The sequence below is a fragment of the Anastrepha obliqua genome, chromosome 1, assembly GCF_027943255.1.
Source record: "Anastrepha obliqua isolate idAnaObli1 chromosome 1, idAnaObli1_1.0, whole genome shotgun sequence".
Taxonomy (NCBI): domain Eukaryota; kingdom Metazoa; phylum Arthropoda; class Insecta; order Diptera; family Tephritidae; genus Anastrepha; species Anastrepha obliqua.
This window is the reverse complement of record NC_072892.1, coordinates 121,469,597-121,485,687: the sequence shown is the minus strand read 5'-3', so window position 1 is coordinate 121,485,687 and position 16,091 is coordinate 121,469,597. Positions and strand designations below refer to the sequence as shown.

General features: G+C 36.6%; 1 protein-coding gene across 1 annotated transcript in view; it reads right to left on the bottom strand.

Annotated features, from left to right (window-relative positions):
- LOC129253219 (uncharacterized) overlaps positions 1 to 15,658 on the bottom strand; it is a 28,371-nt gene extending 12,713 nt beyond the window's left edge. The window contains exons 1-5 of the mRNA XM_054891503.1: positions 15,613 to 15,658; positions 15,127 to 15,443; positions 14,677 to 14,830; positions 10,260 to 10,642; positions 2,241 to 2,373 (exon numbers count right to left, since the gene is read on the bottom strand). Coding sequence (XP_054747478.1) covers positions 2,241 to 2,373; positions 10,260 to 10,642; positions 14,677 to 14,830; positions 15,127 to 15,443; positions 15,613 to 15,658 — 1,033 coding nt within the window. The remainder of the gene's footprint in view (positions 1 to 2,240; positions 2,374 to 10,259; positions 10,643 to 14,676; positions 14,831 to 15,126; positions 15,444 to 15,612) is intronic.
- Between the last annotated feature and the right edge of the window lie 433 nt (positions 15,659 to 16,091).

Here is a 16,091-nt window from a genome sequence, read left to right as displayed (position 1 = left end):
TTCTGATTGGTGGGCAAATCGGATGTGAAAACTAGATAAAGGATGGGCCCCAGAACGCTACCCTGTGGGACACCAGCTTTAATTTCTTTCAGGTCAGAATACGTGTCGTCGTATTTAATTCGAAAGAAACGATCGGATAGATAGGATTTTAAAATGTTATAATATTGAATTGGTAATAGCTCTCTTATTTTGTTGAGAAGGCCATCGTGACATACCTTATCGAAAGCCTTAGATACATCTAGGGAGACAGCCGAGCACACTTTTTTCTTTTCGAAGGCATTTTCTATAACTTGGGTTAGCCTGTGAACTTGATCGATTGTCGAATGTTTTGGGCGAAAGCCAAATTGATGCACTGGTATCAGATTCCTCTGCTCAATAATATTGTTAAGGCGTTTGGCAAGTAGTTTTTCCAATAGTTTTGACAAAATGGGTAGGAGGGATATAGGCCGATATGATGAGACGTCGTGTGCTGGCTTTCCTGGCTTGTTGACCATGATCACCTGTTTCAATCTGAAGATAGCATTCATAATTTTGGTTAATTTAATTAGAGTAATTGGTGGGAGTTGTTTTAAGATTTCCCCGGTGATGAGGTCAAAGCCAGGTGCCTTTTTGGATTTCATTTTTTTTATTTCATCACATAATTCAGAATCCATTACTGGAGGAATTTCGTCGTGATCTTTGAGGTAACGTGATTCCATTTCAGCCGCTCTTGATACGTCGTATGGCTTGAAAATATTTTCAAGGTATTCAGAGAAGGTATTAGCTTTCTCTAAATTGGTTTTTGCCCATGTAGTATCTGTTTTTCTTATTGGTGGATATTGTATAGCTGGTTGTGAAAATCTTTTCACGCATTTCCAAAGTGAGTAATCGGTGCTGTGTTCATTTGTTAGCCTTTTTAGGTAGTCACTATGAGAGCGGTTTTTAAAAGCCTTTATCTTTTTAGAGAGTTCTTTTGTTATTTTATTTAAAGTTATTTTATCAGGTGGGGATCTGGATTGCTGCCATCGTCGGCGTGCTTTGCGTTTTTCTCTAACCATTTCTTTTATTTTTCTAGTGTACTTATGTCCCGCTAGGATAGTTCTTGTAGCTGGGGTACTGCGCCACGCTGCGCGTTGTATGCTGTTTGACAAGTTCAATACTTCATCGTCAAGAGCCTCATTACTATTTATTTCTGGATTGTCTTTATCATCCGACGGTATCTTTCTAAAGTAATCCCAGTCAGTGTATTTATTCGTTAGTGTAAATTGTGGTTCCTTGGTAATTACCCTTTTATGTATTGTTAAGTATATTGGAGAATGGTCCGAGTTTAAATCTAGTCCACTTTCTATGCGCATATATTCTGAAGAAAAATTTCTGGTTATGAAGAAGTCTATAAGATCAGGAATCTTCTGTGGATCTGTTGGCCAATACGTTGGTGCTCCAGTAGAAAGTGTGCTGCATCCAGTACTTTGGAGCGCCTTGTATAATTCTCTGCCTTTTGTTGTGATAATTCTCGACCCCCAATGGGTATGCTTAGCGTTAAAATCCCCGCCCATTATGAATCCATGTTTATGGTTATTGATTAGCCGCAGATATTCATCACATTCGATAGAGTGACAGCACTGAGTTAATCGCTGATCGTGTGATAGCGCAGGACTTCAATGCTCTACCCCGGAAGACTAAAATCAGAGTCTTGAATACAAGCATCTAACTTGTTCTCCTGTATGGATCAGAAACGTGGAAACTGGAAATCAGAAAGAGAAAATGGAGCCGGAGCACGATTGTAAAGACAACAGCAATATATTAAAAATAGCTTTTGAGAAAGGAATGGGAAAATAGGTCGTGGTCGCCCAAAGATGACGTGGGTGAGGACGGTACGCACTGAAAGCAAGCAATTTGGTTCATGGAGTTAAATTAGGAACTATGCGTATGATAGAAGCTGTTAAAAGAAATTAGTTTTCGCCCTATGCTCCAATTAAGTCCGGCGGATTTTCTTAATTTATGCATGCATTTTTGAATTCCTACTGTTTGCGTACTTATAAGATGTTCCGAGGAATAAATAATAAATAAATTGAGCGGAAATTATAAAAATGATATCCCAATCTACCGAAAGCTCTAGGCATACGTTTAAATAACACCCGATATATCCTTACATATTTACACCTATAGTTGAATTGTTATGCAAGAATGAAAAGAAAAGGATTTCCCACTAAAGGAAAATTCAACGCATATTTTTTAAGTTATTAATTGTTGATACTTACAAGGCTCCACGCTCAGTCGGCAATTACGCGAGTCACAGAATGACTTCATAAGCTCTGCTTCTGAGCCCAAAAACGATACAGTGCGGCTGAAAGCACTTGAATTCAATGCGTCAACTTCGCCCGTACCAGCTGGCTAATAAACAAGAATATACCCAGTTTCAATAATGCAATAAACGAGTTTCAATGTACGTTTGTATGTGGGGATTATAAATATTTATAAGATCGGCTGTAGGTTTAGAAATCACATTTTGATAATGTCTAATGAGCCACAGAAAGTCTATTGACCAAAATTATTTAGGTCACCACAATAACTCCCGAGCTGAAATTCATTTAATTAAATTAGCAATTAAATTTGCAATATGCAAGCAATGTAGGTTAATCGAATTGTTGGCATAAGCAGACCTCAGAGTGAATGCGTTAGGATGTTTGTACTTCGACACTTACATATGTATGTACGGGCAAGTGAAAAGTTTATTTTGAAAATTATGTAAATCTACTTTTTCCTTTTTCGCTATTTTAAATTATGATATCAACAATTTAGGCCATGATTCCATGATAAAATGTTGCGTAAAGTTTGAACATTGATTTCGGATGCTACTTAATCCAGTGATGCAATTTGGAAGTAGGGGGGAAAAGGGCATAAGTTTATTTCCTTTCTGAAAAGGTAGTGAAAAATTGAAAAAAGGTCGATGTAAAGTATAGAATAATTTTATATTATTTCATGAATTGTATTTAATTATATTTTTAACTTAACCATTCCCATTTTAACGATTTGTGCAACTTTCAATACGTTTCACGGAAGCTTTGACAACCTATGTACCCTATGATCAAAAAGTACCGGGAATGTTTAATTCAAACGAATTGCGCACGTTCGAACCGGTTCGTATTTTTTGCTTATGTTTTCGAGCTAGACAGCCAATAAATAATATTATTTATCCATATTGAAGCGTCTGAGAGATGCTGTACGTGGCAAATGGCCGGAAATGTGGGAAAACAATTCTTGGATTTTGCATGATGATAACGCGCCATCGCACCGAGCCCAAACTGTGTTGGATTATTTGACCAAACACCAAGTAAATACCATCGTGCAAGCACTGTATTCTCCTGATATGGCCCCGTGCGACTTCTTTTTGTTTCCCATCACTTCGTGGAAGGAGATTTCGTCGATAGAGGAAATCAAAGAGAATGCGAGGAAGGGGGTGAAAGCCATCCCTTCGTCAGCCTGCCAGGGGTGCATGGAGGATTGGGTTAAACGTTGGCACATGTGTGTTGCTTCACACGGGTCATATTTTGAAGGAGATAAAATAAATTTGCCTGAAATTTTACTCTGTTTTGTTTTATTTAAACATTCCCGGTACTTTTTGATCAAAGGGTATATCTTAAGAACTAAAAAAAAATTCCCCTCAAAAATAGTTTTTTTTTCATTCCCAGAAAATCTATGTTATGCGTTTAAAATAAAAACTGTTATAAAAAAATAAAATCTGTTATTAGAGAAAAGCGTCAAAAAAAGAATGTTCCTTCTCGGGTTCATTCCAGTAATACGGAATTTCGATTGACATCGGAAGATCAACACCAGACTCTGACCCGATTTCGGATTTCGTTGCCGCAAACTTTTCCGCCTGGTTTCAATGAAGTCAAGTGGCACTTCATTTTACCCGATATTTTATTTTCGTTTTGTCTTTTAGGATATGAACAAACTTTACGTTCCCTTTTGCCACGTTTCGTGGTAGAACTAAAACCATATTGTCTGCTTTTGAGTATTTTTTCTTTCGAACTTGCTCTGAAATATAAAGTAGTTTTTCCAAGAGGATATCATCGATTTATTAAGTAGCTCAAGATGGCCGACACAGGGTGAAAATAAGACGTTTTACAACACCTTTAATGATTTCTTCATGAATTTAGGCGATTAAAAAATATAAATAAATTCCATTAAGGTTAGCAGCGTTTTACTCACTTGGACATTTTTATTTAAATGCCTGCCTCTAAAGTTAAGGAGAGTTACTTTGTTGCTTTTAGGATTTACTTTTTAGCTCTACCCAATGTTAGCCAGTTTTTTGTAGAGGATTTATAGATCTCAATTTTACATTTTGTATTCCAGCTTGGGAAAATACTAAAAGAGAATTTAAATGTTTGACTACACGAATAGGTTTGCGTTCTATGCTTAAACTTTAGTTTCCAAATGCTCATTTTATTTTTACCTAAGGCTGAATATTCGAATAATTCGTTAGCTGCAGCGCCATCATTCGGTTGAAAAATAACACTGTTCAACACTGCTTAACACGAACAAATATTTATAATTTTGAAAGGGGATGTCTCTGGAGTAAACCCTGTTGAAAGTTTCATGTATGTTGAGTTATATTTTGGTCGGAAAAAATACATTAAATTCATTTTATATCAAACTTAGCGGTTCAGTATGCCAAGAAATTTGTTCTTATACAATGTATCCATACCAAATATGTGAACATTAGCTTGTACGAAGCTTTCTTGTGCACTCACCTTAACCCCTAGGAGTCTTTCGTCTTCGGTCACCCTGCAGCAAAATTGGCCGTTAAAAGTTCTGTGAAACAATTGCCTCTTTAATTAACTTCAATTACACCTGTTTTGGGAAAGGCTTAAATTGCCCATTTAGGTAGGAAGTAGAGAGATAAAATGTACTAGAAACCAATACCTCGCTAAATTCTACAATTGAAGTCTGAGGACAGAAATTATATTTGAAGTCATTTTGTGCATAATTAGATGGTTCGCAAGATGTCGTACATTTCGTCTGCTCTTAAGTCCTAAAGTTTTACACGATTAAATAAATATTTAGGGGAATTGAGACCACAAAATACTGTTTCGAATTGTATGAAAAATCATAATATGACTTGTACGGTACTTTGCCCATAACCTCCTAAATAGTATTTTATTTTTATTCGTTTAAAGTTTACAACATACGCCACTCACATATTTTCTATAAACTTTTCGCATTTCCAGCTAAATTTTTAAGATAGGTAAAACCGTAAAAAAAGTACTGCCGTTGACAAAGTTGAACAGACATTCTCTCTCATAATTAAATATAAGTGTTTTTTCGTATTGAATAACATGTTTTTTTAATTGTTGGACTGTGTAATTACTTTACATGTTGCAATTAAATTTTAATTCGAATTTCTTAAGTAGAAGAAATCGTCTATTATAATATATATTTTTAAAACCGCTTGTTACAAATGAAGCTCCCGGCCTTAGAAAATTCTGTAGAACCTAACATATTTGTCCACATAACAGCGCTGCTCACCTACAAATAACAAAAATGAAGCGTTCTACTCCTGTTAATGCATACAGAATACTCGTGTAGTTATGTTAAACAACCAATATGTATGTACAGATCATTGAGAAGCAATTTGGAGCCGTTTATGTTACCACAAATAAATATTTACATATAACAACTAACGTTACTGTTAGCACTTACATTTGTATTCATGCACATATCTATGTATATATACGTACAATTAAGCAACGCTCTGCCGCTGTTAAATAATAGCAGAGAATAAAATACTTCTTTAGTCTCATTAAATCTGTATTCAAATTGCAAATAGCCTAAAACAAAAACAATTTGAAGTGAGTGATTTTTACTCATGGATTCCGGGCGGGCTCTTTGTCGTCCTAGGCAACAAAAAAAGTTTGAATGCTAAATGCTAAAAGCTACATAACAGCGCTCCTCCCTGCAAATCACAAATGAGGGCGCTCTAATGCATACGGAATACAGAGCAAAGCAAGATCATACATATCGCACTTGTTACGTTAAAGCGTAACAACTCAAAATCTGAACATTTTCAGTAGAGACGAAAAACTGTTCCCGTAAATATTAATAATATAGGTATTACAAGGGAAAAACTATGTAATTGCACGAAAATATCATTAAAAACAATATAACGGTTGTTTCATCCTTATTTGTTTAGTAGTTGCGCTAAAATAACAAATTTTTGAGTGGTTACTCTTTTCCTTTTCTTTTTGAGTTGTTACGCTTTAACGTAACAAGTGCGATATAATATAAATGCTAATTTAATGTTACTGTTAATTCTTAAGCTATATAATTAATATGTATGGATCATCGAGAAACAATGCAAACATAAATTATGTGTGCTGCCTTTCTGAAAATGTTTTGTTGTTAGGTCTTTTATAAGGGACAAATCCTATCCATTAAATATATTTCGTACATTATAAACTTAAGCAATCGAAATCCATCAAATATTGCATTATTAAATAGAGAGGGTGGGAGTTACGGTGCTTGGAGTGTTGAAATATTGCCGGGTCATCATTTTTATTAGTTCCTACTAATCGTAAAAAATATAATGGTTTCGAAGTTAATGATTTCGACTCTGTTGTATGTACAAATTATAAAATATTTATTTCTTAACGAAAGAATTTACAATAATCTTGTAAGCTTAGCAAAGCTAGCAATCGTAGTCCAGTCGGTCCTTTAGGGAAGAAGTCCCATTAACCAATTCTAGTCCGATGAAGGTGAATTTCACACTTCATTGCTCTTTACTGTTAACTGCTCTGTTCGCTCTCCCAGCAGTCCTTGCATAGTAACTGCATGGGATGCTTTAGCGTCGTATGTGTGTGATGTTCGCTAGTTGGACAGCAGAGAGTATGTTCGTTTACGTAGATGACCAGCAGTTATTTCTGCTTCACTTACATAAGTCGAATTTCAGCTACACCGAAAAGTACCTCCAATGATTTCCTTGGAGTACATTCAAAATTCAAAAAAAAAAAAAATAACAAAAATATCGAATATATAATATAAATTCGGTGGCCAAATAAAAGAGTAAAAATGGATATTTTGAGAATGTAAAAATCTAAAATATCTGGAAGATATTTATAAAGGATAATTTGCAGAGAGTGGAGAGCAGCCATATGAATGATACGGTAAATGACCGTGAAGTAATTGAAAACGGAAACGAGTTTCGATTAATAAAAAATCAGTAATATTAGGAATTAAAAAAAATCAAAAATCAAATGGAACTCAAGAAATAAAAATAGATATATTATTTCAATAAAATATCATATTATGGAAAAAGTAGTAAATATTAGCATGCGTTTAGTTTTTCGGAGAATCCCAATGTTAAAGAAGTCACGAATGAAAAGGATAGGAAGGTTGCAGCTATGGTAGCCAACTGTGTTTTAATCCATTTAGGTGGACGTGCTTGAAATTTCTATAGTCTATAAGCTATTCTAAGAAAAATGATACTGTACTACTTTCATTAGATTAGATTAGATTAGATTTGTGGGGTGTTGGACAAGTCCAAGCACTCAGTCAGTAGACCATTGTACTACACCCGGAAAGATTTCAGTAGAAAGAATAGAGATAGGAAAGATAAAAAGTCGGTGGTAAGATGGATAAATTAGTTTGAGGCCACTCTTCCTTGGATTTATTGATGAATTTTAAGAGATCCGGAAGAGGAAGAGTATGAACTTTATCCATACTCAGTATATCGCAACCCAATGTCCTAAGTCTGATTCTGGAAAACACCGGACAGCCACAGAGAAAATGCGTTGCAGTGTCTTCATACTCAAGACAGGATAGACATATCGGGCTAACTACGACCATCATGGTAGCCATATGCTGACCACAGACGTTGTGCCCTATTATTACACCCATGAGTACTCTCAGGTCCTTTCTGCGGAATTTTCGGAGAAAGGTCGCTATTTTCCTGTTTGGTTCTTTCACAAAGTACTTGGCTACTCTGCACGAGTTCAACCCAGACCAACGTCCTCTATGGGTAGACCTCATGAAGTCGCCAATCCATAGTTGAATCGACGCGGAATTGACACATAGAAAGGGTTCAGGATTTAGTGGCATACTTGCAGAGCCTTCATTTGCCAATTTATCAGTTATCTCGTTCCCTGTAATACCACAATGTCCAGGCACCCAAAATGAGACTAACTTTGTTGTGTTTTGCAACACTGTTCAGTTTTGTCTTACATTCACCGACTAACTTCGAAGAGCAGCATGGGTTAGAAGGGCTCTCAGTGCATCTTGACTGTCACTACTAATTCCGGTATGCCATATTCGAGATGGCATAGACTTCCGTAAGGAATACCGTGGCCATCTGTCCTGTGGCATAATAAATAGTTGTTTAAAATCAAATATTGACAAATGATATGATATTGTCAAATATATAATACACAAAAATAATTTTTAACGCCAACTGTATGTTCTTTACAAACCAAAAATGCATACTCAATTGTATGTAAATTTTATAGACTGCCTAATATAACATAAAGAATATGATGTCCGTTAAACTGATCATATTTGGCATTCAATACTACCTACTTTTCATAATAAAGTGTGTTATACAAAGTCCTTTATAGGCTGTTAGTAATATTCTAAAAAAATTGCCCCTTTCAGGTATCTAAGCAATTTCGTGTGCTGCTTCGTCTAAACAAAATAATGATGCTGAAAACAGTGAACGACGTAAACGTAGTCCCCTGTCAGCTGTTACGATCAAACTAATGAGAACCCCATGTAAATGAAAAATTCCTTCCTTTCGTATCGTAGTATCGTAGATTTTATTTCACGATATTTGAAAATTCCCGTAAAACCCTGTCAGCTGATTGCTCTCTCACCACACAGTGTTGCCAAGCAGTACATTTTGAAATCATTTACAAAATAAACTTAGAAAAATTATAATTTTTATTAAAATAACTTAAAAACGCTGTTGAATAATATTAATTATACATAGATAAATGAACTATTTGCATTTGTTGGTTTTTGGCTTTGGTTTATTAAACAATAAAAAATTTTAACTGATAACGCGGATGTGTAAAAAAGTGTGTAAGCAAAAATTGTGTAGATACAATCAAACACATACACACACAAACCGATGTAAGTATTGTGTAAATATGTAATTAAAAGAACGCGGTTGTTCTCACGGGATGAGTTTTTGTGCTCGTTAGGGGCTGCGGTAAGGGACTGCGTACGTCGTTCACTGTTTTCAGCATAACATTCGATTTTAAAACGCGTGCCTGAATCGTATAGGCCAACGATTTCGGAATTCCAAATTTCACGGAGATGATCTTAACTGAAATCCGCTCGATGCACATGGCAATCGCTTAAAATATTTAATTAAAGTTTTTAATTCAGAATTGAGCTGTCTAAATTTGATAGATTTAAGCTGTTTACTTTATGTAGATAAACAATACAAATTTAACTGACGTTTGCCAAATTGCCAAACAAAAACTTTGCTTCTCCAGAGAGCGGCAACATTGAAGCAAAAACACAAGCAGCTCTCTCTGTATCAGAAACAAAAATCCTCTAGTGTTCGCCATATACATAAAAAGGCTTCGAAGCGACAATTTTGGTATTTATGAAATAGAAAATGCATTATACCCAAACGTCCACTGAATGTGATTGCTGAATGTTTTAAAAATGGATTTACCTCACTTTAAAAGTAAACGAGTCAAATACGCGTACGTATGTAAGTAAGTAATCGCAAGAGTAAATCTGCTCAACAGCATAAACAAAATAAATACATAATCTAATAATAAACAAGTTGGGGCAAATAGCTACAAGCACTTACACATGTTCGCAGGATCAGGCACTTACCACCACCACATACACACACACACGCACACACGAACATATACGTAGAACATCTGTATAGTCTTGTTAAGTCAACAATTGAGTGTGAACAAAAGTTTTTGACTTGTCATTGTTTTGCTGTGCAGTGCTGTGTTGTTTTTATTACTGGTATTACTGCTGCGCTTATCTCGCACTACATTGCACAAACAATCTCGGCAAACAACTTAACAACACTTTCTCCATGCAACCCTCAGAATCGCCCACTGTCATGTGTTTACTGTTTAATTTCCACGTTATTGCCGCCCATTTACAATCTACGCCAAGGAATACCATATATTCCCTCCGCACTAGACTCACACAAACACACATACGCACACACATACACTGCTCGCACGTTTGCATTGCATTAAAGACTAGATGGACGGCCAGATATATAAACTTAACTGTAAATTACATACCACATAATTAGTCACCACATATGGAATGTAGGTAATGGAACCGACCCGGAGTGTACGCCCTCCCAAATTGCTAACTTTGTTTGGGAAAAGTTCGGCATTCTGGGAAAAAGTTCCGTTCGGTAAGAATGCGTCCAGCAGCAGTGCATCTAAATTTCCATTGGTACCAACAAACTTTTGTGTCCACAGTTGAAAGTTGAGCTCGTGGTGAGTATACAAAGGTGTTGTTTGAATAGAGGGGTAGCGCTTGCTGCGTGCTCTGGTTGCATTTGTATTGGGAATTTTTGTGACCGTACTTTCAGGTGACTTCTTTGTTTTGTTTTGGGGCTTATTTGATTGCTGTACGGTGAGAGTATCCGGTATGACCATTAGATGGTGAGGGTAAACTGGAAGAGAATTGTAGAAATTGCGTTTTACTGCGATGAAGAGTAATGCATTAATAGTTCAGGTTTAATATTGAAGGTGCTGCTTCTTATTTTTTTTAATAGTTATAGGACATTGCAGAATTTTTGTTAATTAATGGTACTTAAAAAATGTTATATATGTAAGCTAATTAAGCTAAATCAAGCTGACACTTGAGACTTAAATGCTAAATATACGTTAAATAATTTTTACCCAAACAAATTTGTTTAATCTTAATTGTGGTACAAATTTCATATAAAATAATTCTAAATCCAAAAAAATTTAAGAAAAAGTTAAATTCTAAGTAGCGAAGTAAAGAGTTTTCCAATAAGTGGTGTTATTTTGATATTCCAAAAAAAAAAACTATTTTTTAATATAAATGATCGGATGTTTATTTCATTATAAAGAGGAAGGTAAGCCGTTCATAGTGGAAAATAATATCAGACAAATGACCACCACGACCACGCTTCCAGGACAATATCCTTTTCATGAAATTTTCCATAACCGAATTGCCAAGTTGCTGCCCTATGTCCTCGATAGCCTCACGAATTCCATCTTTGAGGTCTTGATTCGACCCTAGGCTTTTGGCGTAGACCTTCTCTCTTACGTGGTCCCAAAGAAAGAAGTCACAAGGTGTCATATCACAAGTTCTCGGTGGCCAATTGTGATCAGCTCTTCGAGAAAAAACATGGTCCGCAAACTTTTCCCGTAAAAGATCAATGATTTCGTGGCACGTAGCTCCGTTTTGTTGAAAATAAACGTTGTCCAGATCAATACTATCCAATTCCGGTCATAAAAACTCGTTAATCATCTCTCGATAGCGCAATTTATTCACCAATAACACCTGTTGTTCGAAAACCCTTTATTAGCAACGTAGATTGTAAGGTTGAGACCAGCACGAAAAACTTGATAATTACTGAAATTTTTGTACGGAACCTCAAAATCTATTCACTGAAGAAGAAAAATTTAATCAATCTTAACGGAAGCCTGAGAAAAAATGAACGAAACTGAAAAAAGGATTCCACTATCTGTAATGTAATAATAAACTAGCTTATCGCCATCGTGATTCCAATGACGGGATTGAGTCTGAATTTTAAACTCTTTCTTCCATTGAATGTCTTCCTTTTTTTGTCCTTCTTTACTGACAAGACTCTTCCATCGCACACGGTTCTGGGTTGTTGTTTTTGCGTCGTCCTAGGTGATGTCGGCGTCCGCGACCTCTGGTCACTTGCGGGTCCTAGCACAGCGCCGTTCTCGTGATGCTATCTGGAGGTTTTCTAAAAATTCTAAGTTTTTCTAAGTGTGACCTATCCATCACCATCGTCTGCGTTTGATTTGTTGCTGATGGTATTCGGCCAAAATATTCTACAGCTGATGCGGAGGAGTTTGTTGGCGAAAGGTTGTACCCTCTGTGTGAGGGGGTTAGAGACCAGCCATGTTTCACATTAGTACAACAATACTGACTCCGCACATCAGCTGAATATCCACAGTGCCTGGACATTTGCAAATTCACCCAAACGCCGCCCTTGCTTTATTTAGCCTGCAGTGAACATCCTCATCAGCCGTCTGACGGGATAGTGCAGCCGAGGTAGCAGAAGATTTCAACAAATTTCACCTTGCACCCGGCAACCATTTTATATCTTACTTTACTGTGGTTGCCGCTCATAGCCTTCGTCTTAACGATGCTGACCTCCAGTTTGACAGTGCGTGCCAGCGTGACTAGTCTGTGCGCCTTCGTTTGCATGCCAGTGACCTTGTGAGAGGGGAGGCAGAATTCATCGGCGCAGTCTAGGTCCTCAAGATGTCTAGTGAAACTTTGTACGACGCCTCTCTTGTGCAGGTTCAACTGGCTCATAACGTCATCTAGGGCGATGATGAAGGCAAAGGCGACAGCGGACAAACTTGTCTCACGCCGGCGTTGTTGGTGAATGAGCCGCTGATGTTGCCGTTGTGAAGCACTGCCAGTTCGGAGTTCTCATAAAGGGATCTGCTCATGCGGATTGTCCTACAGGAACTCCCTTTCTACTCAACGTCAGTCTTATTGAGTCTCGTTTGATTGTGTTGAATGCCTTCTTAAGGTCAACAAACAGCATGTAAAGGGCGTCTTTCTTTAAAACATAATTACAAAGTTGCAGTTTATAACGCCTAAGGGCGTGCGGGCGTATAGGGTAACTTTAGATTAGAGGGTAAATCTACTAAAGCTTTTTTTCCAAAAGAAATGATCTGTTTTTAATATATATAAAGAAAATAAATGAAACCTCTAAGAAAACTAAGTGAAGGTTCTTTCAAAAGACGCGTCTTGATGCTGTTTTAAAATAAAACATTAAAAATTTTGATTCCTTCAAGATTCCCTATTTTTATTCACTCTTTTAACGCGCTGTTCTTTCCTGTAAAATTGTACAACTGTCTACTTGACAAATGTCAAAGATGACATAAAAAGGTATCGTCTAGGAATTATTCACGACTGGCATCTAGGCGGCACTTTCGAAAGGTCCTTGCATTACAAAAAGTTTTGCTAATTTTTTTTTAATTTGAGTAAAAAAATTATATTATATTATTTATAAAAATTTGTGTTTATTATAATATATTTACTTACTTTACAAAATACTTAATTTAAGTAAGTACCTAAATAAATTTTTACCGAAGTGATTGATTTTTCAGTTATTTGTTTTTTATACCTACAAATCAAAGTTAAAAGAAAAAAATATTTCTTCAAATTTTTTACGCATTTTTTTCATTTGAAAAGAAAGAAATTTTTTTCGAACACTTTTCTACACTTTCTGCTTTAATATACTAATATAAAATAACTAACGAAAACATTAGTGGGGACCAGAACCAGATTCGCACGAAACTGGTGACTGCAATTCAGAAAAAAAAGGTTAACAATTTCATCCAGGTTTTCCAGTTGGTTCTAAAAGAAAGAAAGATTTATATTTTGAATTATTTTAGCGTGATAAAAAAGGTTGAGAGCAATACAAGAGCTTATGCAGCAGATCCTTCTACGTTGTACAGAATGAAAAGGTGTAGTCGTAGATCGAGTGTAGGTCGTTAACGCTCTCAGCGATTTCGAAGGAATCAGCTGATTTCCTAACATCACCCGAGTTATGACGGTGGTTTTGTCCCCATACACTGAGAGTTTGAGAGTAGTAGGCAGAATTCTGCTGCCGAATCCCCGATGACGTGGCAGTCAACGTTACGTTCACACTTTTGCTTCGAATGGCCAAATCTTGTAATTTATCATTCTTGGGTCTTCCATTGTTAGTAGTCGGGAAATAACACAAGCGCGATTCAATCTGAAATTTCCACGTCTCTAATCAGAGGGTTAGAATTTACTATGTCCGTAATTAGTCAAATATTCTGTACCAGTTTAATTACAAATTTTTTAATTTTTTATATGAGGAAAATACGCAAAACTTTCAGGGAAATGAAAAAATGATCAAAAATCAACGAAAATTTTGACTGACTTCAAATTTGCACTTTGTTAGACTAAAATTTGATAGGCTATAAAACTGCGTACCACAAATTTTTTTTAAATTTCAATAAAAGCCTCGAAAAGAATGAACAACATGGAGAAAATACGCAAAACCTTCAGATAAAAAATTCTCAAAAATCAGCGAAAATTTTTAGCGACTTCAAACTTGCATTTCGCTGCACTAAAACTTGATGGGTTTTCAAACTGCATCCCCATTTGCTTCCGAAAATTCTTATTAAAAAATTATACCTTTATAAAATTTAATTTCTTAGGGTGTATTTCAACCAGAGTTGTAGTAAGTATTGGATGATGTTTTTAGAAATGTAAGAAAAATCGCTGGTAGAGAAAAAATATAAGTAAGTCATAAATGCGCTCGCACATTTCTCTGTGAAAAGTGGATATTATTTGCAAAAACTCGAGTTTTCCGCTTGCATCTGTAATATGATTTTCGAAGACAAAAAAAAAACCCGAAACAGTTCTTCTTCTTAAAACTTTTATATGCCACTTTAAATGCATATGTGTGCATTCTCTGCAGCTTTCACTTACATTGCAATATTTCAGTAGACAGCAAATCCTGTGGATTTTCATGTTCGTACAAGAAAAGATAAAATTTATCCTTAAGGCGTAGCTCTGCGTTGCGTGTGGCATAGTAGCGGGCATGCACGAAGCGCACAGTGTCCGTTAGAATGGTGATGAAGCCCTGCAATAAAAAAAAACAAGTATTTAACGAAATACCGGAGAATAAATGTAAGTGAAAGGAAACGGAGAAGGAGAAACATAAGGAAAGCAATTACAAAGGCGAGTGGTTCTCAAATATGCGCCTGCACGTCAAACATGCAAACGCACGAGTAGGGCACCAGCGGATGATAGCGAAAGTGAAATTTACATGAATACATAAATGCATAAATGCATAATGGGTGACTGCATGTCACTGTCGAGTAAATGTTATTGCCATCGTTAGCCAAAAGAAACGTGGGCTGAAGTTTGTTTACTTACCTCGGTGATAATGTCAACGGCGCGTAGCAAATGCAGCTGCAACTCATCGTCATAGCTAAAACTGTCGTCACATAGAGTGTTGCTGTTGCTGTTGCTGGAGCTGTCACTACTCGTCGCGCCTCCGTTGCAGTTGCTATTCTTGTCCAGTTGACTGACATCAATCCATTGCAGACCAATTACGTGTCCCTGCTGGGACAGATTGCGGAATGCCAGCTGAACTGCCTCAAGGTACTCTTGCTGCAAGGTGCTGCTACCGACCACTGTTTGCCCACCATGGATAATCAGCACAGAGGAGAATTGTGCGAAATACTTTTGTACTGCAAGAGAGGACAAAATGGGTAAGCACAAAAATGGTAGTGGTGGCTAAGGAGTGAAGTGGGGTGACCGTGCTGATTGCTGGATTCAAGTTGCAGTACGTAAATTTTGTGTTAACAGCGAAGCAGTTATTTTCAGTAGTCGACTGACGGTGCTACGTAGTTAACTTACTTAAGAGCTGCAACAAAGTGGTGACGTGCGTATGTGGCGGCAACATTTCATCGGGCTAGTCTTTTTGGATATTTTATGGTTGTCTTCTGTTGCGCGCCTTTTATGTGTGCTCGTAACGGGTTTTATGCGACTTCTACAGGTTGACTTAAAGGATACATGGCGCTTTTATACCGAGGAGTCATGGGCAAATATGAGTTTATTAAATGTAACTACGGCAAGGATAACCGGTGGGAATGGAAGTTGCGCGTAGGAAATGGCAATTTAATTGGTCTAAAGAACGACAATTTGCTGTGCAAATTTATTGATATATGAGCACTCTTGGCAAATTGAAAAATAATCGCAAATAATTGCTAGTTAAATAGCGGATAGGTTGGCAAAATAGCAGAGACGTAGCAAGCCGTAATGCAAATTGATTTCAGACTTTAATTTTCATTAATTTTTAATAGCTGAGGCAGGGAATGAAAACGTATTATCGCTGT